At 39.8% G+C, this 25,564-nt stretch overlaps 1 protein-coding gene across 1 annotated transcript in view; it reads right to left on the minus strand.

Moving 5' to 3' along the window:
• SLCO5A1 (solute carrier organic anion transporter family member 5A1) overlaps window positions 1-25,564 on the minus strand; it is a 118,547-nt gene that overhangs the window by 53,880 nt on the left and 39,103 nt on the right. The window contains exons 2-3 of the mRNA XM_060287457.1: window positions 19,487-19,619; window positions 14,407-14,624 (exon numbers count right to left, since the gene is read on the minus strand). Of these exons, the coding sequence (XP_060143440.1) occupies window positions 14,407-14,624; window positions 19,487-19,619 (351 nt within the window). The remainder of the gene's footprint in view (window positions 1-14,406; window positions 14,625-19,486; window positions 19,620-25,564) is intronic.

A 25,564-nucleotide genomic window follows, 5' to 3' on the forward strand; every position in this document is an offset into this window, starting at 1 on the left:
ATGCCCTGCAAACCAGTTCATCTGTAAGATTTTTCTAGGTTCCACATATATGAGTTAATATACGATACTTGTTTTTCTCTTTCTGATTTACTTCACTCTGTATGACAGTCTCTAGATCCATCCACATCTCAACAAATGACCCAATTTTGTTGCTTTTTATGGCTGAGTAATATTCCATTGTATATATGTACCACATCTTCTTTATCCATTCGTCTGTCAACAGGCATTTAGGTTGCTTCCATGACCTGGCTATTGTAAAGAGTGCTGCAATTGGGGTGCAGCACTCTTTACACTGGGGTGCATGTGTCTTTTTGAATTATGGTTTTCTCTGGGTATAAGCCCAGTGGTGGGATTGCTGGACCATATGGTAATTCTATTTTTAGTTTTTTAAGGAACCTCCATATTGTTCTCCATAGTGGCTGTATCAATTTACATTCCCACCAACAGTGGAAGAGGGTTCCCTTTTCTCCACACCCTCTCCAGCATTTGTTGTTTGTAGATTTTCTGATGATGCCCATTCTGACTGGTGTGAGGTGATACTTCATTGTAGTTTTCATTTGCATTTCTCTAATAATTAGTGATGTTCAGCAGATTTTCATGTGCTTCTTGGCCATCAGTATGTCTTCTTTGGAGAAATGTCTATTTAGGTCTTCTGCCCATTTTTGGATTGGGTTGTTTGCTTTTTTAATATTGAGCTGCATGAGCTGTTTATATATTTTGGAGATTAATCCTTTGTCCGTTGATTCGTTTGCAAATATTTTCTCCCATTCTGAGGGTTGTCTTTTCATCTTGTCTATGGTTTCATTTGCTGTGCAAAACATTTAAGTTTCATTAGGTCCCATTTGTTTGTTTTTGGTTTTATTTCCATTACTCTAGGAGATGGATCAAAAAAGATCTTGCTGTGATTTATGTCAAAGAGTGTTCTTCCTATGTTTTCCTCTAAGAGTTTTATAGTGTCCGGTCTTACCTTTAGGTCTCTAATCCATTTTGGGTTTATTTTTGTGTATGGTGTTAGGGAGTGTTCTAATTTCATTCTTTTACATGTAGCTGTCCAGTTTTCCCAGCACCACTTATTGAAGAGACTGTCTTTTCTCCATTGTATATGCTTGCCTCCTTTGTCATAGATTAGTTGACCATAGGTGCATGGGTTTATCTCTGGGGTTTCTCTATCTTGTTCCATTGATTTATGTTTCTGTTTTTGTGCCAGTACCATATTGTCTTGATTACTGTAGCTTTATAGTATAGTCTGAAGTCAGGGAGTCTGATTCCTCCAGCTCCGTTTTTTTTCCCTCAAGACTGCTTTGGCTATTCGGGGTCCTTTGTGTCTCCATACACATTTTAAGATTTTTTGTTCTAATTCTAAATAAAAAATGCCATTGGTAATTTGATAGGGATTGCATTGAATCTGTAGATTGCTTTGGATAGTATAGTCATTTTCACAATATTGATTCTACCAATCCAAGAACATGATATATCTCTCCATCTGTTGGTATCATCTTTAATTTCTTTCATCAGTGTCTTATAGTTTTCTGCATACAGGTCTTCTGTCTCCCTAGGTAGGTTTATTCCTAGGTATTTTATTCTTTTTTGTTGCAATGGTAAATGGGAGTGTTTCCTTAATTTCTCTTTTAGATTTTTCATCATTCGTGTATAGAAATGCAAGAGACCTTTGTGCATTAATTTTGTATCCTGCTACTTTACCAAATTCATTGATTAGCTCTAGTAGTTTTCTGGTGGCATCGTTAGGATTCTCTATGTATAGTATCATGTCATCTGCAAACAGTGACAGTTTTATTTCTTCTTTTCCAATTTGTATTCCTTTTATTTCTTTTTCTTCTCTGATTGCCGTGGCTAGGACTTCCAAAACTATGTTGAATAATAGTGGTGAGAGTGGACATCCTTGTCTTTTTCCTGATCTTAGAGGAAATGTTTTCAGTTTTTCACCATTGAGAATGATGTTTGCTGTGGGTTTGTCATATATGGCCTTTATTATGTTGAGGTAGGTTCCCTCTATGCCCACTTTCTGGAGAGCTTTTAAATGGGTGTTGAATTTTGTCAAAAGCTTTTTCTGCATTCATTGAGATGACCATATGGTTTTTCTTCTTCAATTTGTTAATATGGTGTATCACATTGATTGATTTGCATACATTGAAGAATCCTTGCATCCCTGGGATAAATCTCACCTGGTCATGGTGTATGATCCTTTTAATGTGTTGTTGGATTCTGTTTGTATTTTGTTGAGGATTTTTGCATCTATATTCATCAGTGATATTGGTCTGTAATTTTCTTTTTTTGTAGTATCTTTGTCTGGTTTTGGTATCAGGGTGATGGTGGCCTCACAGAATGAGTTTGGGAGTATGCCTTCCTCTGCAATTTTTGGAAGAGTTTGAGAAGGATGGGTGTTAGCTCTTCTCTAAATGTTTGATAGAATTCACCTGTGAAGCTATGTGGTCCTGGACTTTTGTTTGTTGGAAGATTTTTAATCACAGTTTCAATTTCATTGCTTGTGATTGGTCTGTTCGTATTTTCTATTTCTTCCTGGTTCAGTCTTGGAAGCTTATACCTTTCTAAGAATTTGTCCATTTCTTCCAGGTGGTCCATTTTATTGGCATAGAGTTGCTTGTAGCAGTCTCTTAAGATGCTTTGTATTTCTGCGGTGTCTGTTGTAACTTCTTTTTCATTTCTAATTTTATTGATTTGAGTCCTCTCCCTCTTTTTCTTGATGAGTCTGGCTAATGGTTTAGCAATTTTGTTTATCTTCTGAAAGAACAAGCTTTTAGTTTTATTGATCTTTGTTATTGTTTTCTTTGTTCCTTTTTCATTTATTTCTGCTCTGATCTTTATGATTTCTTTCCTTCTGCTAACTTTGGGTTTTGTTTGTTCTTCTTTCTCTAGTTCCTTTAGGTGTAAGGTTAATTGTTTATTTGAGATTTTTCTTGTTTCTTGAGGTAGGCTTGTATAGCTATAAACTTCCGTCTTAGAACTGCTTTTGCTGCATCCCATAAGTTTGGATAGTCGTGTTTCATTGTCATTTGTCTCTAGGCATTTTTTGATTTCCTCTTTGATTTCTTCAGTGATCTCTTGGTTATTTAGAAATGTATTGTTTAGCCTCCATGTGTTTGTGTTTTTTACGGTTTTTTCCCTGTAATTCATTTCTAATCTCATAGCATTTTGGTCAGAAAAGATGATTGATATGATTTCAATTTTCTTAAATTTACTGACGCTTGATTTGTGACCCAAGATGTGATCTATCCTGGAGAGTGTTCTGTGCGCACTTGAGAAGAAAGTGTAATCTGCTGTTTTTGGATGGAATGTCCTATAAATATCAATTAAATCTATCTGGTCTATTGTGTCATTTAAAGCTTCTGTTTCCTTATTTATTTTCATTTTGGATGATCTGTCCATTGGTGTAAGTGAGGTGTTAAAGTCTCCCACTATTATTGTGTTACTGTCGATTTCCTATTTTATAGCTGTTAGCAGTTGCCTTATGTATTGAGGTGCTCCTATGTTGGGTGCATATATATTTAAAACTGTTATATCTTCCTCTTGGATTGATCCCCTGATCATTATGTAGTGTCCTTCTTTGTCTCTTGCAACATTCTTTATTTTAAAGTCTATTTTATCTGATATGAGTATTGCTACTCCAGCTTTCTTTTGATTTCCATTTGCATGGAATATCTTTTTCCATCCCCTCACTTTCAGTCTGAATGTGTCCCTAGGTCTGAAGTGGGTCTCTTGTAGACAGCATATATATGGGTCTTGTTTTTGTATCCATTCAGCAGGCCTGTGTCTTTTGGTTGGAGCATTTAATCCATTCACGTTTAGGGTAATTATTGATATGTATGTTCCCATTACCATTTTCTTAATTGTTTTGGGTTTGTTTTTGTAGGTCCTTTTCTTCTCTTGTGTTTCCCACTTAGAGAAGTTCCTTTAGCATTTGTTGTAGAGGTGGTTTGGTGGTGCTGAATTCTCTTAGCTTTTGCTTGTCTGTAAAGCTTTTGATTTCTCCATCAAATCTGAATGAGATCCTTGCTGGGTAGAGTAATCGTCATTGTAGGTTCTTCCCTTTCATCACTTTAGGTATATCATGCCACTCCCTTCTGGCTTGTAGAGTTTCTGCTGAGAAATCAGCTGTTAACCTTATGGGAGTTCCCTTGGTTGTTATTTGTTGTTTTTCCCTTGCTGCTTTTAATAATTTTTCTTTGTCTTTAATTTTTGCCAATTTGATTACTATGTGTCTCGGCATGTTTCTCCTTGGGTTTATCCTGTATGGGACTCTCTGCACTTCCTGGACTTGCGTGGCTATTTCCTTTCCCATGTTAGGGAAGTTTTTAACTATAATCTCTTCAAATATTTTCTTGGGTCCTTTCTCTCTCTCTTCTCCTTCTGGCACCCCTATAATTCGAATGTTGCTGCATTTAATGTTGTCCCAGAGGTCTCTTAGGCTGTCTTCATTTCTTTTCATTCTTTATTCTTTATTCTCTTCTGCCACAGTGAATTCCACCATTCTGTCTTCCAGGTCACTTATCCGTTCTTCTGCCTCAGTTATTCTGCTATTGATTCCTTCTAGTGTAGTTTTCATTTCAGTTATTGTATTGTTCATCTCTGTTTGTTTGTTCTTTAATTCTTCTAGGTCTTTGTTAAACATTTCTTGCATCTTCTCGATCTTTGCCTCCATTCTTTTTCTGAGGTCCTGGATCATCTTCACTATCATTATTCTGAATTCTTTTTCTGGAAGGTTGCCTATCTCCACTTCATTTAGTTGTTTTTCTGGGGTTTTATCTTGTTCCTTCATCTGGTACATAGCCCTCTGCCTTTTCATCTTGTCTTTCTTTCTGTGAATGTGGTTTTTGTTCCACAGGCTGCAGGATTGTAGTTCTTCTTGCTTCTGCTCTAGCATATTTTTTAACTTTCCATTTATTTTCTGATATTTTTCTGGTTGCAAGAAAATTCCTTCCCCACGATATGTTGTTTGTATTTGTTTTTACCTGCTGATATCTTATTTCCACATCCACTTTAAGTTCTTCTACAAAGCCCTTTTAAAGTAGACATAAGCTTTCAATCTTGTTCTTTTGTCATCCATTTTTTAATATTTTTTTATTTATCTTAAATTTTTAAATTTATTTTTGGCCATGTTGGGTCTTCGTTGCTGCATGCAGGCTTTCTCTAGTTGTGGCGAGCAGAGGCTACTCTTCCGTGTGGTGCGCGGGCTTCTCACTGTGGTGGCTTCTCTTGTTGTGGAGCATGGGCTCTTCAGGCGTGGGCTTCAGTAGTTGCATCACGCAGGCTCAGAAGTTGTGGTGCACGGGCTGAGTTGCTCCGTGGCATGTGGGGTCTTCCCAGACCAGGGATTGAACCCGTGTCCCCGGCATTGGCAGGCAGATTCTTAACCACTGTGCCACCAGGGAAGTCCCAGTCATCCATTTTTAAAAAATAAATTAGCAATTAATAAAATTAACTTTTCTGTTCATGTATGGTTCTATGGATTTGGGGAGGCGGTGGTTACTTTTATTTATTTTTTTTTAATTCTTATTGGAGTATAGCATGTTTTTAATTTAAACTGAGAGTGGGATGAGGGGTAGTGTTTGGTTTATTATTATACAAAGCAGATGAATTATTATTACTATAAAGTTGTTGACTAGATTTTATTACCTGGAAACTTACATTTAGAGTCAGGTATAAATTATAAACATTAAGTACCAATCAAACATACTGATCCATATTAATACTTTTTATAATTTTCTTGACACAGATATTTTTGGAAATAATATCTCTTCTTGTGGGGAAAAAAAAAAGGATTTATCTGAAGTTTAGTGCCCATTCAGTTTATTTTCCTTATGTTTAAATTAGCATAAACACCTTTTTAAAAATAATTTTTTGAGGTGAAGTTCACATAACATAAATTTAACTATTTTAGAGTCAACAATTCAGTGATATTTAGTACATTCACAATGGTACGCAATCACCACCTCTGTCCAGTTTCAAAATATACTTTTTTATTATAAAAAAATTTAATCATTTATGTTCAGGGATGAGGTTGGAATTCACCTTTATTTTATTTTTTATATTTTTAAATACTTTCTAAATTTTCAACCATGAACATGCATTGCTTTTATATTCCACCCCCCCCCAAAAAAAAAAACTTCTAATTTGAAAGGATGTAGCAACATGTCATCCTCCTAGAGAAGTCTTCCCTGACTCAGGCCACTAACTTAGGAATTCCTTCTTCCTTTTTCTTCAACTTCCTCAGAAGGTATATACCTCCATTTTAAGACTTACATTTTATTATGCCTATTTTCCTTTCTAGCTCCCTTTGAGGCAAGGACTGTAACTTTTCATATATGTATCCTGAATTCTTCATCCTGTAGTAGTTGCTTAATAAAGGTATTTGTGAAAGAGGAAAAGAAGCAAAGAAAGAGAAATTTTCTTGAGATAGACATTGCCAGCCATCTATCTCAATAATTAGAATGATACTTGGGAACCAGTCTAGTCCTTTCCCGAAAGTCTTAGGTAATGCCAATTTCTTAAATCAAAGTAAAATTTGAGGGAAATATCAACAGAACAAGCAAAGAAAGGTGGCTTAAGTGAACTAAGTCAAACCAGGCACAGAATTCCCATTGGGCAAAGACAAGGAGACCATGGGTAAAAATGGAAGCACCAGAGTGGGGGGTCATTGTTATGTAGAATGTGGAGATCTTTATAAAATAACATGATGCCAAAATACAGGGCTGAACCCAAGCTTCAGCCTCGAGGGCTTGGGAAAGGCCCTCCAGAGGATGGGGAGAGGGGAAGTGGTGGAAAGAAAGGCAGTGGGAGCTCCATATAATAATTATAGTGGAATCGGGCCAGGTAAGAGTGTACCTCTGGCTGTAATACAGAAGCTTCTTTTTTCCCCATCAGCTTTCTATTAATCACTTTTTCCCTGTATTTTATAATGTTTTGACATCTTAAAAAGCTTGCTGGCTGGAGAGAGACTGGACTACCAGTGCTTAGATATAGCAAGGGCTCAGCTGGGAGCACATCTTTTATACGGAAACCAACCAATCCTGAGTTTATATGATCCGCCACCTTGTTATCTAACTCTCACACGCCAAGCCAGTATCTTCCCTGCCCTAAGCCACCCAGACAACTAGAAAGCAGCCCTACAGCCCAGAGTCGGCTGGAATCACTCAGACTAGCCAGTGGTAAGCTGATACTCTTTCCTGCCTTGTCTTTCCCATGGAAACCCCAATAAGGGCTCTGCCCTTGGCTTTCCCCTCACTCCTGTCTTTCGTTTCCTGACCAGAACCTGGTGCTTCCCCTGTGGCCCCGTATGGCATGGTGTGCCCCCTTCTCCTGGGAAATGTAAGTCATAAATTCTTCTTTCAATGGCATTGACCTCTCCATACCATCACTCAGTCACCTCCATAAATTAAAATCCTGGAATCACTTTCTTTAACATCTCTCCATGAAATTTCCTTTATCTCCAATCTTTTAGTTCTTATTATTTATATACTTTTAAGCCTTCAGATGCATCAAAAAGCTGGTGGAAACATACCATACCATGCAGTGAAAACCTCAATAACCTCCTTTATGGCCTGTAAATCTTGCACCCTCCTGTATATTTCATGGACATGTAGCAGATACAACTTTACCATGCCTATTACAAAGGAGCATCAAACTATTTTTAGTCACGTCTTCCTGTAAAAGCAAAACCAAAGTTGCTCTTCGTATGTAACATGGACAACACAGGACCCCAAGTGCCCCCATTTCCTGCCCATTTCCTTTGGAACTAATGATGTCCCTGGGCTCCCCCATCACAAGTCCCCATTAAAGTATTCCAGTTTCTTCCCCCACCCCACAGCATACTGACAAATGGCATTTCCTGTTTGCCAATAAAAGAGCAGAAGGAACTGGATGACCCTGGCACACCACAGTCACCTCTGGGTGAGCACACAGAGCTCCTGAACCACTTACCTGCGGACAGTGGACAGAAACGGCAGCCACTGGGCCCAAAATACATTATTAGTGGTTACTGGCCACAGTACAATCCTGCTTGTTTAAATCTAATGCGTATTTATATATATTTCTAAGTAGATACTACTCTGATGAGTAGTAGTCCCACAGTTAGTTTGCACTGAGTATTTGAAAAGTGTTTTCTTTTTTAGCAATTCTTTGCCATGCCTGTTACCATCTACATTTTGCCTCTTAAGCTGAAGGTACAACAAAATAAATGTAAAAGAGAAATGAAACAAAGAAATAGATATAGAGAAGATGAGATGAATGGATAAAGAAGATGTGGCATATGTTTACAATGGAACATTACTCAGCCATGAAAAAGAATGAGATTCTGCCACTTGCAACAACATGGATGGACCTAGAGGGTATTCTTAGTAAAATAAGTCAGACGGAGAAAAGCAAATACTCTGTAATCACTTATATGTGGAATCTAAAGAGTAAAACAAAAAAATGCATATAGCAAAACAGAAACAGACCCGCAGATACAGAGGACAAACCACTGGTTACCAGTGGGAATAGGAAAGGGGGCAGGGGCAAAATAGGTATATGGGATGAAGAGATACAAACTACTGTGCATATAATAAATAAGCAACAAGGATATATTATGCAGCACAGGGAAACATAGCTATTATTTTGTAATAACTTTAAATGGAGTATAATCTATAAAGATATTGAATCACTATATTGCACACACAAAACTAATGTAATATGTAAATCAACTATATCAATACTTCAATTAAAAAAAGAGAAAGAAATTCATCATATTTCCTTGAAAAGAAAGACATAGAGATGATGTAAATAGAGCAGAACATCAAAGCCAGAGAAAAGAATTAAATATTTCTATGAGATTCTTCCTGGGCTTCAAATTTGACCCTCAGTTTCCTGGCCACCAAAGCAGAAAGTTGTATAATCATCACTAGCAGAAACATTCTAATTTCCTTGTGGAAAACAATGCTTTTCTTAACTGTGTCCTAGAGCAGCGATTCTCACAGTGTTGTCCTTGGACCACCAGCATCAGTATCACCTGGGAACTTGTTAAAATGCATATTCTCAGGCCACACCTCAGGCTTCCTGAATCAGACACTCTGGGCTGGGGTCCAGCACTCTGGGTTTTCAGAAGCCCCCGTGGTGCTTCCTAGGTTGGCTAAGTGTGAGCACTCTGTTCTCAAGAAATAGGGTTTTATATAAAGGACACTGAGCAATGCTCATATGGCAAATATGGGGAATTCAAGCAACAGCTTTCAATATAGGCTGCAAACCTAAAGCTAAAGTGCAATTCAGCAAAAGAGCAAAGGCAAAACACAAGAGGCTAAGATGGCATGTCCCAGGCACGTGGCTTTTGGTGATCTCTCTTTGCTGAGTCAAGTATTGCCTCTAACATATTCCACGCTATACTAGTTTTTAAAACACCTAGCAAAGAACCACATGCGATGGTTCTTTGTTCTTAGGCAACTCAAATTCAGAATTTATTCCCCCTGCCCCTCTATTCCTCTCTCCATCATCTGAGGTTGAAACCCTGAACCCGACTTTGGTACCTCCCTCCCCATCATTCCCATAGCAGTTGCCACATTCTATAAACACAACCTCTTCCTTCCCGCCTCATCATTCAATAATTCATTCTTCAAATATTTACTGAGTATCTACTAGATGGTGGGGATTTATCAGGGAACGTGACGGACAAAAATTCCTTGCCTTCATGGAGCTTACTTTCTCATTACTGAGACTATAAATAAGATAAGTAAAATACATAGTATACTACATAGTGATGAGTGCTAAGGAGAAAAATAAAGGAGAGAAAGAGATAAGCTTCGGAGAGGAAGGTAGAAATTTTTAAATATGGTGGCCAAGCAAGGCCTCATTGAAAAGGGACCATTTGAAAAATACCCTGAAGGAAGCGAGAGGATGTGGGAGAGAGCATTCACCACACGGGAATGGCAAGTGCAAAGGCCCTGAGGTGAGAGTGTGCTGGCAGATTTGAGGACCAGTGATGAGCCCAATGTGGTTGAAGTAGAATGAACAAATGGGATTGCAAGAAGGATATGGGGGCAGGCAGGTAACCAGTGGTTAGACTGGGAGACCACAGAAGCTTTAAGCAGAGGAGTGGCATTTCAACAGGATCCTTCTGGCTGGAGAGTTGAAAGCAACTGAAAGGGGACAAGGAGGGAATTCCCTGGCGGTCCAGTGGTTAGGGCTCTGCGTTTCCACTGCAGGGGGCATGGGTTAGATTCTGGTCAGGGAGCTAAGATCCCATCCCGGCGTGGCCAAAAAAAAAATCAATTTAGCATGCTACTGTCCTTTCCATCTGTACTAAGCAAAGCCATCATCACCTCTCTCGGGCTCTGTCGGTAGCTTTCTAGCTGGGTGCCCTCCTTCCATTCCACTCCCTTCCCTCCCTAATCTACCTAACAGAGTGCTTGCCAAAGGCTGCTCAAACCTCCCCACTGCCCATTTGGGCCAAACTCAGTTAAGGTTAGAACTCTCTATGCACAATATGGTCCCACCTTACCCTCCCAACCTTACGTCCCAGGCTTCCACCATGCACATCCAACACACCAACCACAATACACTCGCTCAGCATTTTCAAATACATCACCCCAGTCTGACCTTCTTGCCTTTGCTCTCTCTGACTGGAATACCCACACCATCCCACCTCCACCTACTGACATTCTCCCAGTCTTCCAAGGTCCATCACAAATCCCACCTCCTCCATGAAACCTTTCCTGATCCCTCAACTAGATGTTCCCTCGCCTGCCTCTGACTCTCACACCATCTTCCTTTTTGGCCATTAGCATATTTCCATCTGTACTTGTCCTGTCTCCCTCAATGGACTATAAGCTCTCTGAGGGCAAACCATGGCTCACTCATCTTCCGATCTGCCACAGCTTGGAGTACAGCAGCTTCTACAGAGTGAACAGTCATTGAATTAAATGATGACATCACCCTCTAGTGATCAATCCTCTATAACTTCCAATAGCCTCTTTAAATCAGTGCATCACCTCAGAGTAGCTATTTTACTTAGGATGATAAATATATTCTACTTGAACACAAACAAAAGTCTAGCAGAGAAAGTCTGTTGTACTTTATGTTAATTAATAATGCCAAGAAATGAAGCTTAAAAGGTTAAAAGTGGACACAAAAATAAACATCTTCTTACGATTAACTGCTACCAAAAGCTTTCTATTTAGGAAAATGTCCAGGTAAAGTCAGAAGACTTTTAAAATGCTGGACCTCAAACCTCAGGAAAATTGATCCACTTAAATATTTTAGCTGTTTATTTTTATGGGTAAGATGTTGAAGCAATCAGTGCTATTTTCTTTATGGGATGGTGATGCAGACACACTAAAAATTCTACTTTCTCCTTTGTGGTGTTTTAAATGTCTTATTCCTGCATAATTTATAAGAATCTAGAAACACTGAGTCAGATTTTCCCAATGTCTATCATTAAAATGTGCAGGCAGAGGGTAGAAAGTGTAGTGTATTTTCTTCTTGCGTTCTCTGCAGTAAAACTTCTCAAGGAGCACCATTCTGTATGGCCTAAATCATTTTTGTTTTTAGGAACTAAAAAAATACTAACTTGGCCACCTTTCCACCTTCTCTTTGAAGAAGCTAATATTGATGTACAGATTTCAAATATAAAATAAAGACTAAAAGGAGCCTTACTCCAAAAAACAGGACAAGGAAAAAGAAGATCTGCGAATCAAACTCAGATTTAACTCAAAATGAAATCTTAGCAACAACTCTTTCATTCAAGACCTAAATAATGAATCTCAGCTTTGGAATACAAATTATGTCAGTGATGGAATGATTCCCAGAGATTTAACTGATCTTTTTGAAAATCAGATTAAATATTAGACTGCCATTTCCTATAGGTGACGGTATTAGAAACCAAAATGTGCAAGATATATATGAATTAATTTTAAATATTGTATTTGAACATTATTCCAATGTCATCAATACCACTTGAATAATTTTTAGCAAAACATTTTCACTTTATATTCCCATTTGAACAGGATTCCTTTCTAACAAAAGAAAGTGTCTCTGGAAGTTCCAGGTCTAGATACAATTAGAGAATCCAGTGCAAGAAGAAGTAATAAAATAAACCAGCTCTGCGTCCTAATCAGGAAGGTTCACTGCCGAAGTAAGATCCGTCATCATAATTAAGGCATAGAGTGAAAAAGTTGAGAATTTATCAGAAATACTGACGAGAAAACCAGAATGAAAATGGATTTTATAAACCAACTACCCATCACTGTCAAAAGACTCCTCTTATTCTTTCCTCTAAAAGAAAATATCCTGAACCATCAAACTGAACATAGAAAAGATGGAGAAGCACAATCCTTAGCAGTACAAGAAGACATCCAATAAAACAGTACATAGGTTCAATTCTGAAAAATAATTTTCAAATCCCATGATGGCTTTTACCACTTTTGAATCTGCCTGCCTAAGTGAGCTTTCCCCCAAAAGCAGGAGTTGAGTTAAGGATTCAAGGCCAAACAGTTGATTTGGGCGATTCAGGAAACACTGGATGGGAGTGTGGACGTGATGCACAGGAAGGAAGGGTGGCTTACAAAGGATGTAGAAACATACCTCAGGATGGTCTCACCCATGAGGGGGTGGAGCTGGGATGTTGATCGGCCATTGGTTAAGATAGCTTTAGGGGTGGGAGGCCAGGATGTTAATTCTTTGGCACTTGAAGCGTGCAGGAGTCAAGCACTTTCCCAGACTACAGAGAAGACCTTCAGGCCAAAGAAGACCCACAGGCCTTCAGGAGGTCCTCCACCTTGACAACGGGAAGGTCTCACAGTACAGATGGGGCACTGAAATCATTGTCTACCCTGGCTCCTCCAAGGACTTCATTCCCATCAACGGTTGTGTCCGCTGTTGGTATTTCATATCAGTCTTGCTCTCCCTTTTCTCTGCTATCCAACAGAGCATATATTCCACATTCGAGCCATCTACCTCTCAGCTATAAAATATACCATTTTAGCTTAGCCTTTATTTCCCCCCTTGAGTCTACTTTATATTCTCTGTAAAGTAAAACTCTTAGTCTATTCCTATGTTGTGAATTTTTTAACATCAACTTTGCTCTCAACTGGGTTGTTTAAAAAAAAACAAGTCACTCCCTTGGTAGTATTATGGTCCATCATGCATCCACGAAAAATGATGGACTGGTCCACAGGGTAAGAGCTACCATCCAGAGAATCTTTTATGTTATGAGAGCAGAAGAGGTAATTTTGGCCGTTCCAAAAGTACACATTGTCCCAAAATAATGAGGAGGGAGCGGGAAAGGCAAATCTAAAACTTAACTGGGAAGAAGCATTTCCAATGAAATGTCACTTCACTGCTTTGAACAAATATAGTCTTTGAAAATAGTCCAATCTAACCATTCTTAGGCTGCAGGGACAGTTCCATAATATATTAGTAACTTCCTTCTAGGCCTGAAAGGCTCCTCTTCGTCTTTACTGTGTACATAGTCAAAGTGAGATGATAATGTGCCTGGGTAAATTTACCCTAAAACAACCTTAACTGATGTAAGCACTTGATAAATATTATGCTTCATAAGTTAGAAAAATCAATTCAGAGGATTCAAGAAATAGGCAGGAACTCATGGGAATGTAGTGTTACAGGTTTCTTGGAATAAAGGGATTCATTGCCATTCAACAGAGGTATTGAATATGGAACAAAAATGGCTTGGTTAAGATTAAGTTGTTTAGATTTGAGATTGCCTAATCTGGCTCTAATAAAGTCATTATTTTTAAGAGAGATAAGAATGAAAAAACAGACCAGTACACATCACTGAAACCCTCTGGACGTTTTTATGCTGGGTTTGGAGACCCATCCCCTGGTTGCCCTTCTCCATGGCCACTTTCAAGCTTTGACAGAGCCACTGTTGAACAAGATCCTTTCCTAGGGGTAAGTTTTATATTTATGTAAGGATCAGGCCACACTATCAAACCCACGGTTCCCTGAGACAAACCATCCATTGTATAATGCAATAATTATTCTAAAAATCAGACGTCTCTAATTACGGTAAGAAGGCTTCACCTTTAGATTCTAAATCAGTGCTTCTCAAGCTATCTGTGACGAAGGACTATTTTTTAATGATTATTTCTAGTCTATCGTTACTGATACTTTTGCAAGATACATTAAAGAGGAATTACTAGAAAATGAAAAATTTAAAACATACAAAATTGAAGCCCAATTTATTATTGTTGTTATTAGATTCGACAGACCCATAATTACTCTGTCAAAAATTTTTTTTAAGCTTCTCAACATTTACTCTCAATTTCAGCCCATATTCCGTCACAGACCAGTAACTGCTGGTGGGCAGCAGTGGCCGGGGACCAGACTTTGAGTAGCACTGATCTGAAATGCCATGCACGTACTTATTCAAAAGATATACCTTACCTCTGGCATCCTTTCCAAATCCTATAGAAGAAACTTTTTTGTCCACTTCTTCACAATTGTTTGTTTTCTCCTTCATAACGTCATCGTCACCCGCAACATCAGCAGAGTATTTTTTCTTTCTCTTTTTCTTGTGTCGAGGAGGAAGCTTTTTTGGAAAAGTAAACATTGGGAATATCACAAGAAACATTGCAATGGCACAAAGGAGGAATCCACTCCACCTAAAAAATTGGGAAATGTGAATAGCATTTATGGCTTTGGTATTATGAGTGTGAACAAATTAGCAAAGTAGAAGTTTGTGGTGATAAATTTCTCCAGAGAAAACTTTTTACCTTCATCGGGTGTACAGCAGTAAGAAGTTAGACAACTTAAGAAAATATACTACAGAATCCTCCCTTTCTGTGGTATAAATGAGAAATCTACCCAGTAATTATACTAGTATTATAATGACTATTACATTCAGCAGCCTGACTAGAATTTCATTCAATTCAAGTATTTTTGAGCACATATATGTTAGTTCTGCTAATTAACATTGTTAGTCCTACGACAGTGTGCATCTTATAATAAATCAATAGCCCATAATTTGAAGAGAAGAATAATATAGAGTCTATAGCATGCTTTCTGGACCAATATGGACACTTTTTTCTTAGAAGAAAACCATTAATGTCTGGTATGAAGTGTATTTCAAATTGCTGATGGCATTCAAATATTTTTCTGCAAGCACTTAAGAATGTATTAACCCTTCCTAGCTGGCCTTCCCAAACTTAACCAAGTATGAGCAGAGCTGAAGACATTTACACTCAATCTTTGCCTTCAAGAATTTACAATCTGCTTGTAAGCGAGCTAAAGATATAAGAAATGATTCCAAGCAATTCCAAGAAATGCAAGAATGTACACAATTGTTAGATCATGTGGTATAGAAGATGAATGTTATAAAAATTCAGAAGGGAAATCAATGTGTCAGACACAAAATTCCTCTGTCAAGAATTTTTTTTAAGCTTCTCAACATTTACTCTCAACTTCAGCCCATGTTCTGTCACAGACCAGTAACTGCTGGTGGGCAGCAGTGGCCGGGGACCACACTTTGAGTAGCACTGATCTGGAACTTGAGAAGTGGAACTTGAGCTATGCAGAAGCGAGATTCTGTCTTTAGACTCATCTGAGGTTGCCACGCCGAGGGAACTAGGAAGTAAATACAGAGTAGATCTCTCATTCTAGTCCTGTATTAGAACCTGTGTTAAGGCCTTGGGCTTTCTTGCCTGCCTAATTCCCCAAGGGCAAGTTTTCAGTTCCCTTTCAACCTTTTCTTAGCAAATAGAGGTCCCCGGTCCTGCCTAACAGGGTCACTAACTTTGCAGCTAGGATTCCTCAACTCCAAACTCTGTCCTCCAAGTTTCCAAGTTCATAAACGCTCAGATTCTGGCCTCTGTATCAATACTTTCCCATCCATTGTTATCAGAACGCAAACAGCATTCTAAGAATTCATGTTGAATATAATGCAGTAAGAACACAGACCATCCAGTGTGCTATTTTCAAAGATACTTAACGTTATATCCAATTAAGATATTAAAGCAATCAGAAAAAGGTTTTATTTTTAGAAGACTGCTCAGGGCAGACTTCCAGCCATCTCAAGGATTCAGTATTTAATCACGAACCCAGTGCCTAACACAGGTTAGGTACTCAAAACATTTCCTAAATAAATAAATTGAATGAGATAGGTGTTTTAAAAACAGAGCCATCTGTCGGCAGGGACATAGCTATGATAATATCTGGCCCTTTTTGTACTTGGCCGCATACGAGGACTTTACTAACCCAGCCCTGCCGTTATCTTTCTTGAATTTCTTTCTGCAACCTCTGCATTCAAGTCCCCTGAACCCCTTAGTTTCCCGGACCTCTCATGCTCTCTCCAGAGGAGGGCAGGCAGCAGACTATAAGGGGCAATTCTTGAGTTGTGGCTTCAGACTGACCTGGGTTTTTATCCTGTCTTTCCCACTTACTAGCTCTAAGATCCTGGGGAAATTAGTTTGCTTTTCTGAACAGACTTTCTCGTCTGAAAGGGAAGTAATAATAACTTTTTGGGGGGGGGTCATCAAAATTAATAAGACAATGTATAAGACCTAATAAAATGCCTGCCCCCAAAGCAACAATAAATCCATGGTAGCTAGTTTTGTTTTTTCCGTAGATCTGCACTCAGGGCTCCCACTTCCACCCAGAGCCATTGACTTAAAATTATATGCAAACATTAAAGATACACTCAGAGTACCCCAAAGGGAGAAAATAACAGAAGAAGGGAAAGAATTATAGTGAATAGACAAAAAGATTAAAAAAATGTTTAGGGACATTTCTAAGCAGAGCAAATCGGTCTCCAGTAACATCGAAGTTAACACATGATATAATGGTGGTGCTAAAGAGGACGTTGAGAAAAGCTAAGTAAGGCAAGGAAGTGTGCATTACATGTTGGAAAAGGATGCATCAGGAAGAGCTAAAATTGAAAAGCCAGGGCTCCTGACTCCCTTTCATGAACCATTACTCAGAGACTATTCATGAAGGGAGGACAGTTAAGTACATTGACTAAAACCTCCACCCTGGACTCAATGTCTTGTCCAGCTCCCACTGACTCTGAGACTTTGGGCAAGGTGTTCAAGTCGCTGACCATCAATATCTCATCTGCAAAATGGGCACACTCTTAGTGACTACATGTGGTTGTTATAAGGCTCCAATGAAAATGTTGGTAAAGCTCTTAGAATAATGCTTGACACACAGCACCCTATCAATATTAGCATTATTCACTCATTCCTTCCTTCGCTCTTCCAGCATACATTTCCCAAAAAACCTAGCATTGCCACCAGGCACCATAGAAGCTAACACTGTATCAAATAACTGTCTTTGTTCAAGGTAGAAGTCTGTTACAGACAGAGCTACTCAATAAACAAAATTCATTTTCAAAGAGACTCCCTCGTATACATTTCTATACTGACAACTTTTATCATTTGTAGAATACTGAGCCATTAAAAGGAATAAAACTACTTGAACATTGATTAAATTGAAAGGACTGAATAACAGGTAACATACATTATGTAGGAAGAACTGCTTAGAGCTCCACATACATAGACTCATTTATTCCTCACAACAACCCTATCAAGTAGGTACTGCCACTATTTCCATTTTATGGATTTAAAAAACCCCCCGAGGCCCAGGGAAGTTAAGTAACTTCCCCAAGGTCACACAGTTACTAGGTGGCAGACTGGGATTTAAAACCAGGGGAGTGTGGCTTCAGGGTCTGCACTCAATTGTTCTACTTTGCTACCAACTGGGTTGATGTCTACTAGAAAACTTTTAGAAAACAGCATAAAGCACTTGTAATCTTAAAGCTCCTGCTTCCTTGCCTTCTCCTTGCCCCTGAGCTGTCCTCCTTGCCTTCTCCTTCCAGACGTTCCCTTATTGCCATGCTCTTCTCATGGAAATCTATACAGAACACAGATTGTACATGGGATGTTCACAGATACATTTTAATAATCTAGTTTTCTGAGAACTTTTTAAAAAATCTTTACTCTGAATTACTTCAGAACTGCAAAGCAAACAGTAGAGGCCAAAAATTTCACTATTGATCAAGAACTTAAAATTCCTGTGTCATGCCCCTACTGCTGACAAGGGAACGCTCCCTTTTGCATGATTTGAAAATTCTACCAGGCTAGGCTCATCTAGATCTTAGCACTTCCACCTTCAAAGAGTATTTACTTATAAAAATAACAAGTGTTCTATCATGTAATTAATATTTATTAACTGCTTAGAAAATAGTGTTAAACATTATTCTCACACAGCTCAAGTTATGAGGTTATTAAATTATAATGAAACACAGAGAGAACACAAGTAGTCTAAGAAACTCTTTAGAAAGTAATTACTTGACACTAGTTTCTAATTAATGAAATTCTCTGTTCTAAAATGAAAATTTCTTATCAATGTATGCCTATTACCAATCCATGTTTAATGAATTTGAGATGCCGATACTTTGAGTGAGTGTTTGCAATCATGAAGAAATAACTCCTTATGTTCAAGATGAGAATTGGGAAGAATTCAAATGCAGCCCTTGGAGACAGGGATAAGTAACCTATCATCCAAAGTTGGAGTTCTCATTCTAAATCCTAAGCTTACTTATTTAGCAAGACAATTCAAGGCTAGCAAGTGAGAGAGTGGCTACATCCCCAGCACACCCAGGGGAAGGAACTATTACTGAGTGAAAAGATTCACTAAGAGTGGGACAGTGGAAACGCAGGGCTAGAGTCCTGGGCAGTGGAGAAGGACAAAGCGGAAACACAAATATAATAAGGAAGTGGCAGAAAATATTTTTTTAAAGGCACAGGAAAGAAAATGAAAGCTACGATTAAAGTACACAGGAAAGTTCCGACGTAGCCGCGTTCGCCTTTTCCTTCACTCTGCTATGAAGAAACCAGCCATCCCAAACCTAAAGAATATGGATTAAACGGATGTTCCCAACTCCTCTGTGTTAGCTTCCTATTGCCGTGATAACAGATCACCACAGGCGGCATGGCTTAAGACAACACAAATGTATCATCTTAGAGTTCTGGAGGTCAGAAGTAAAAACTGGGCTGGCAGGACTGCATTCCTTCTGGAGGCTCTGGGGGAAAAGCTTCTGCAATCCACCTGCATTCCTTAGCTCATGGTCTCTTCCTCCATCTTTGAGGCACATCACTCCAACCTCTGCTCCAATCATCAAATCTCCCTCTCTTACTCTGACCCTCCTGCCTCTCTCTTTCCCTTATAAGGACCCTTGTAATTACACTGGACCCACTCGGATCATCCAGGATAATCTCCCCATCCCAAGAGCCTAAACTTATTCACATCAGCAAAATCCCTTCTGCCATGTGAAGGTAACACATTCATAGGTTCTGGGAATTAGGACAAGGATATCTTTGGGGATTATTATCCTGCCTGCCAACCCCTCCTAGGTGACGTTTAGCTATTTTTCATCTTCCCATTGGGGAAATTCTTATTTTAACTACAAGGGGACTATTACTCTATAACAATACCAAGTGAAATGAAAGATTTAATAAACGATTCTTACCAGTTTCCAATGAAACGAGGGTCATCCTGATTAAGGTGAATGGGACTTCTGGGATCAACGTAAAAACCAATAAGAAGTCCACCTAATAAATATCCCACTGCAGGACCAAGTGCTCCCATGACATACATGATGGCTGAGAAGACAGAAGGGGAAATGTGAAATATAACATCGTGTCATTTGTTTCAGTAGTTGTCTAATTTCAGTCATACCATGCATATGTCACAGTTAAATCCAGTTAACAACTTCCAAAAACAGAGAATTTAGAGATCCTGTCTATGTTGACATTTGGGTTTCAAACCATGTCCTTTATTTAACTGTTCCCTGTTGTCCTCTTAGAACATCAGAACTTCTTTGGTTACTTCTGAAAGTACAGACCGGGGCTAGTTATTAAGGCAGTCACTGGATAACCAAGAGAGGCTAACAGGTAGTCTCAAGATAAGAAAAGAGTAGATGTCCCTCATCCCAGCTAGAAGATGCTAACGGGCTGAGGGAACTCGAGGCCAGTTTTGCCATGAAGCTGGATTCAGCCCCCTCAAAGCACTAATATTTTCAAATCACCACTTGAGAATCAAAGAAGACCTCACAATGTGTTTGGTTTATTGTTAAATGAGGAATACTACTTAAAGGTTAATAAATCTCCTTAAATGGCATGAGTGAGACAGTTCAAATGGAAAGCACTAACGCACAGCTGAATTTGAAAAAATTTTAAAGCACATGTCCAAAGGGTTACTGTCAGTAGATCAGAAAGGTTGTCATTCTGTCCAAAAAAATGCGGCCATCAAAATGGGCTTATAGGAAAAATGACAACAACAGATGCATTGTCATTTGTTTATATTGCTTTCACTGCTGTGATTGAAATTTATTTAATTTATTAAATAAATTTTAATTTATTTAATAAATTATTAATTGTTATTTATTTTTATAATAAATAACATATCGCCAATTTGTAAATTTTGAGGTAGAATAGGAAATTCCTTGAAAGTCACAGAAAAATCTAGCTGCACTCCAAACACGTTTCCCCCTGTTGAAACTCAGTTATTTGGGGACAAATCAATAAACACTGTTAAGATACCCCTGTGTGCAAGGCATGATAAACTCAGGTGATACACGCTTCTCATTTCTGTTGCTTTCGTGCATTTTAACCAAAGAATAAGTGATTTGTCATATCCTTTAAATAGTACCTATTTACCAGAAAGCAAATTTGGACTAGTCAGAATCCCTTCGCCTGACTTTATCAGCTGCACCTAAATAAACACTGAATAACCTTATACTTCCTGTAACTTATAACTGCAGACAGTAATTTAACACCTGCTCGCACTTTCCTCACCATTTCAAAAGAGAAAAGCACAGTGTTTATTTATCTTACAGAATCATATGATTGTAATAAGACATTAGGTTCTTCGACTTCTCCATCTGTGTTTGGAAATGAAGAACCGAGGCATAGCAGCAAGTAATTGGCATTCTGTTGCACGCATGCTTTTAATAAAATAAAATCTGAATTTTGATAAATATCTTGTTAACCTCTCTGTTTACAGCCTGAAACAGAACTCAAGAACAGAAAGTATTTTTTCAGTTTCAGGTATTCCTATGAGCACATGAAGATAAAATAGATGTTTACACCTCCAGGCAAACCAGCGCCATTTACAACTCAAAACTGTAATGAGGCCAAAACGTGACACAAATCATCTCCCCAAAATTGTTCTTCTGGCGTGAAAGAGACTGTCTTACAAACACAGACGGAGGAAAAGGTATTTCCGCCATACTCTTTATGCCTGGGGCACTTGCATGCAGCATCTTGAAGTGCTAAGAAGCCGTGTGCAGGATGTGTGCTGGCAGGACCACTCAGTCAGCCGGCAAATGGAAAACAATGATATAACGTGCACCAAGAAACCCTAACTGCTTTAGGAACTATAGATCAAGCTTTTTATAGTTCACCTATAGAATCAGAAAAATTCATTTTTATTATATAGCAAACAATGTTAGGTCCAATGGAATCACTCTCCTTAACAGAAATACATATATGTACATCTACATATGTACATCTATATAACTATACTACAGGTTATACTATATAATATAGTACAATAACTATGCTGAATACATAAATATATGTTTATATATTTATAAATATATATCATACATATATGTATATATAACTTACTACTATAGTCCCATTTAGTAAATAAATCACTCTAACCACTGAGTTAACATTTGTTAATTCATTAACTAATGGCACTTATTCAGAGCTTTTTAGAGGAACAAATTGTTAAAGCAAACCACTAACTCCCTCAGTCAAAACTTCCCAATCAGGACTTGAGGACATGAGGAGGGGGAAGGGTAAGCTGGGACGAAGTGAGAGAGTGGCATGGACATATATACACTACCAAATGTAAAACGGATGGCTAGTGGGAAGCAGCCGCATAGCACAGGGAGATCAGCTCGGTGCTTTGTGACCACCTAGAGGGGTGGGATAGGGAGGGTGGGAGGGAGGGAGACACAAGAGGGAGGAGATATGGGAACATATGTATATGTATAGCTGATTCACTTTGTGATACAGCAGAAACTAACACACCATTGTAAAGCAATTATATTATACTCCAGGAAAGATGTTAAAAAAAAAAAAATAATAATAATCTGGGCTTCCCTGGTGGCGCAGTGGTTGAGAGTCCGCCTGCCGATGCCGGGGATGCGGGTTTGTGCCCTGGTCCGGGAAGATCCCACATGCCGCGGAGCGGCTGGGCCCGTGAGCCATGGCCGCTGAGCCTGTGCGTCCGGAGCCTGACTCTACTTGTAGCTCAAGGGCGGGACGAGTTGGCCTGCTACGATTTCAATCCTAAAACCTCCTGCCTGTGCTCGGGCTCCACGCAGACTGATTCAGAACAGGCCTGGGCAGAGTCAGCTCCCTTCCTTTGTGGCTCCCAGGGTACGCCCCAGCCCTTTCTAACCCCCTGAATCCCACCCATTCTTCAAGGCCCAACCACGTCCAGCACTGAGCATCCTCCCCTGACTGATCTCTCTCCTCAAAATCCCTGTAGACAATATACGGTCTCTCCCAGTGGCCTCCACCATTTTTCTCACACATCCCTACCAGTAAGAGGTTTGAAGCATGTACCCCCAGTGTACTTTTCAGTAAAACACTGTGTATGTACCATTACTCTCTGTCTCACAGCTCGAATCTATATTGGTAAATCCTGTTGGTTCTACCATCAAATCAGGTCGAATATGCCGCTCCGTACCTCCACCCTGGTCCAAGCCACCATCATCGCTCACCTGGAAAATTGCTCGAGGCCTTACAGCTGGTCCCTGTCCTCCTTCCCTCCAAAGTATTTTCAACACAGCAACCTTACTGATCCTCTAGAAACACGAGCCAGATCACATCGCTTCTTTGCTCACGCCCACCAGTGTCTTCCCATTCCACTCCCAGGAAAAAAGCCCAAGTCCTTTCACGTGCCTGCAAGGACCTGGCCACACCCTCGCCCCACCCCTTGGTCTCCATCTGCCAGCTATTCACTGGGCTCCAGGCGCACTGACCTCATCTTCTTCAACCTTCCAGAACACGTTCCCACATTAGGGTGTTAGTACTTGCTCTGTGCGTGGTGGGCAGGGGTGTCTTGCCCAGAGACAGCCACATGGTTCATTCCCTTCGTTCCACCAGGTAATTACTCTGTCCCTTCTCACCGAGACCTCACTCGGCCATGTTATCTAAAAAGTTACAACTCTCTCCCCCATTCTTCCCGTCGTTTCTCTGATCCATGTTTCTCCTCAGCATGTATCACCACCTAACACACTTTATCTTTCCTTGGTTCATCTTGTTGATCCCCTGTTCTCCCCGACCAGACCGTAAGCTCCACGAGATCAGGGACGCCTGACGGAGGGGTTCACTGCTGTGTCCCCCGTACCCAGCAGTATAGGAGGCATCACCCATACTCACTCCCATTATTCATTGCTTCCATCACCACCACGGAGTCTGCACCGTCTACGGCCATTAACAACAGATGTCAGTGACAAACTCTTCCTCAGTGTCTATCATCTCTTGAGACACTAGGTAATGACATAGATGTCGATCCATATTTCATATAGTGAACTTGGTAATTTCATGGTTTTTGACTGTGTCTCATCAGATGTGATTATACTATCATTGGTTTTTTTTTCTCATGATGAGGAAAGGAGCTTGTACTGAGAAGACAGGCTATTCGATGAGCTAACAATAGAAACATAAATACAAGTTCCAGTCTTTTCTTCCTGCCCTCTCCGTGGGTGGTCTCACACACCTCCCCTTTGAGAGAACCTGGACCATTCCATTCTTTTTTTTTTTTTAACATCTTTATTGGAGTATAATTGCTTTACAATGGTGTGTTAGTTTCTGCTTTATAACAAAGTGAATCAGCTATACATATGCATATATCCCCATACCTTCTTTTGAGATTAAATATGCCCTGCTCTTTACTTATACTTATCTCTTCGAATATTTATATTTTGCCTTTTGAAGTAGCTCTTCAACCTGGACAGTGGGAACTATATCATATATAATATTAGGTAGTAGTTAAAACACAGACTCCAACCTCCTGGGTTCAAATCCCTGCTTCAATTCTTCCTCGTTATGTGACGTTAGCAAGTTGCTCAACCTCTCTGAGCCTCAGTTGCCTCATCTCTAAAATTGAGATGGTAAACGTACTTCCCCGTAGGGTTGTTACAGGCATTAAATGGGTTCATTCTTGTAAAGCGTGTGGACTGTTGGCACATGGTGAGGGCTACAGAAGACTATGCTAGTTCTGTTGTTATTATTATTTCATACTAGCTCATGCACACAGTTTAGTGTTTGGGCATGGGAGGCATTCAGTAAATATTTATAGGTTGGTTACATATCTGTGTTAACCATGTCTTTCATTTTCTTTATTCTTATGCTTTGACATCTGAGGATTTGCAAAGCCTGGAGGGACAGCCCCTCCCGAGGTTTAGCCAACCCCTAGAGATGGTGAGCAACTCAAAGTGAGAGTTCACTTTTCAAATGCAAACCAACCAAGATGGAGCCCACACCTCAAACACCTCTTTTGTTGAGCTCCACACTCCAGGCCGCCATCCACCTGCCCTACTCATCCCAGAGCCGGGTACCAGACAACTAGGGACAGACAGCACCTACACCCCAGGGCCCTCTGAAGTTACTCAGAAGAGCCAATCCTACACCTGATTACCCTGCCTCACTCATTCCTTCCTGGGGAAACCACAGTAAAGGCTCTCGCTCACAGTTCCTCCCTCTCTACCTCCAACTGACCCTGTCACTGTGTGCCCCCCTTCTTGGCACCTGCGAGAAGCAAGCTATCATTTCAATGGTAATCGTCTCCTAATCTACTGGCCTCACGAAACCTCAAATTTCCCCTTAATACACTGTATTTTAGAACAGTACCATGGCCAGAGAATGACTATGTCCCGTAATCCCTACCCTGTGCCTCTGGCTTCTCCTTTGTCTGGACCTGCTGGCCCCCTTTCTCACCAAGACATACAGTTTCCCCATTACTTGCTCATTAGTAACGGACTTAGATACAGAACCATCTGAAGTCGTCTCACTCTTCCTCTCTTCTCTTGCCGTCACTCCACTTCTCATCCACCAGCTCTGTCTTCACTTGACCCCTAGCCTGTCTCCTGTAGTTTAGATATTATTTCTCTCCTGACTATGCCTTCGTCTCCTCTTGCCCAGTTGTATGTTGATGTCTTCCAGTAGCATCCCCTGTGGCTTGATTTGTCCCCAGAGTCTCTGCTTTCTATGTGCTGGCTGCATGGTCACTCCCTATTCCTTTTCTCCAGAACACGGTATTTATTGCTTGACCTATAGCTCTATGGTCTTCATGTGCTACACTCCCCATCCTTCAAAGCCCGGCTCCTTCATGAGGCCCCCTCTGACCTCTGGAGGCCACAGGAATGTCTCTCCTTGAATGTCACATCAAGTACCATCTGTGCTGCCTACTGGAACAGGTGTGTTTTACTGCTGCACATCACCTCTTTATCTTTCCAAGTAGCTTGGGCGCTCCTTGAGGGAGACAGCATGAGCTACATGTTTCTAAATCTCCTCGAAGACCTCAA

The sequence above is a fragment of the Globicephala melas genome, chromosome 17 (genome assembly GCF_963455315.2).
Source record: "Globicephala melas chromosome 17, mGloMel1.2, whole genome shotgun sequence".
NCBI lineage: Eukaryota > Metazoa > Chordata > Mammalia > Artiodactyla > Delphinidae > Globicephala > Globicephala melas.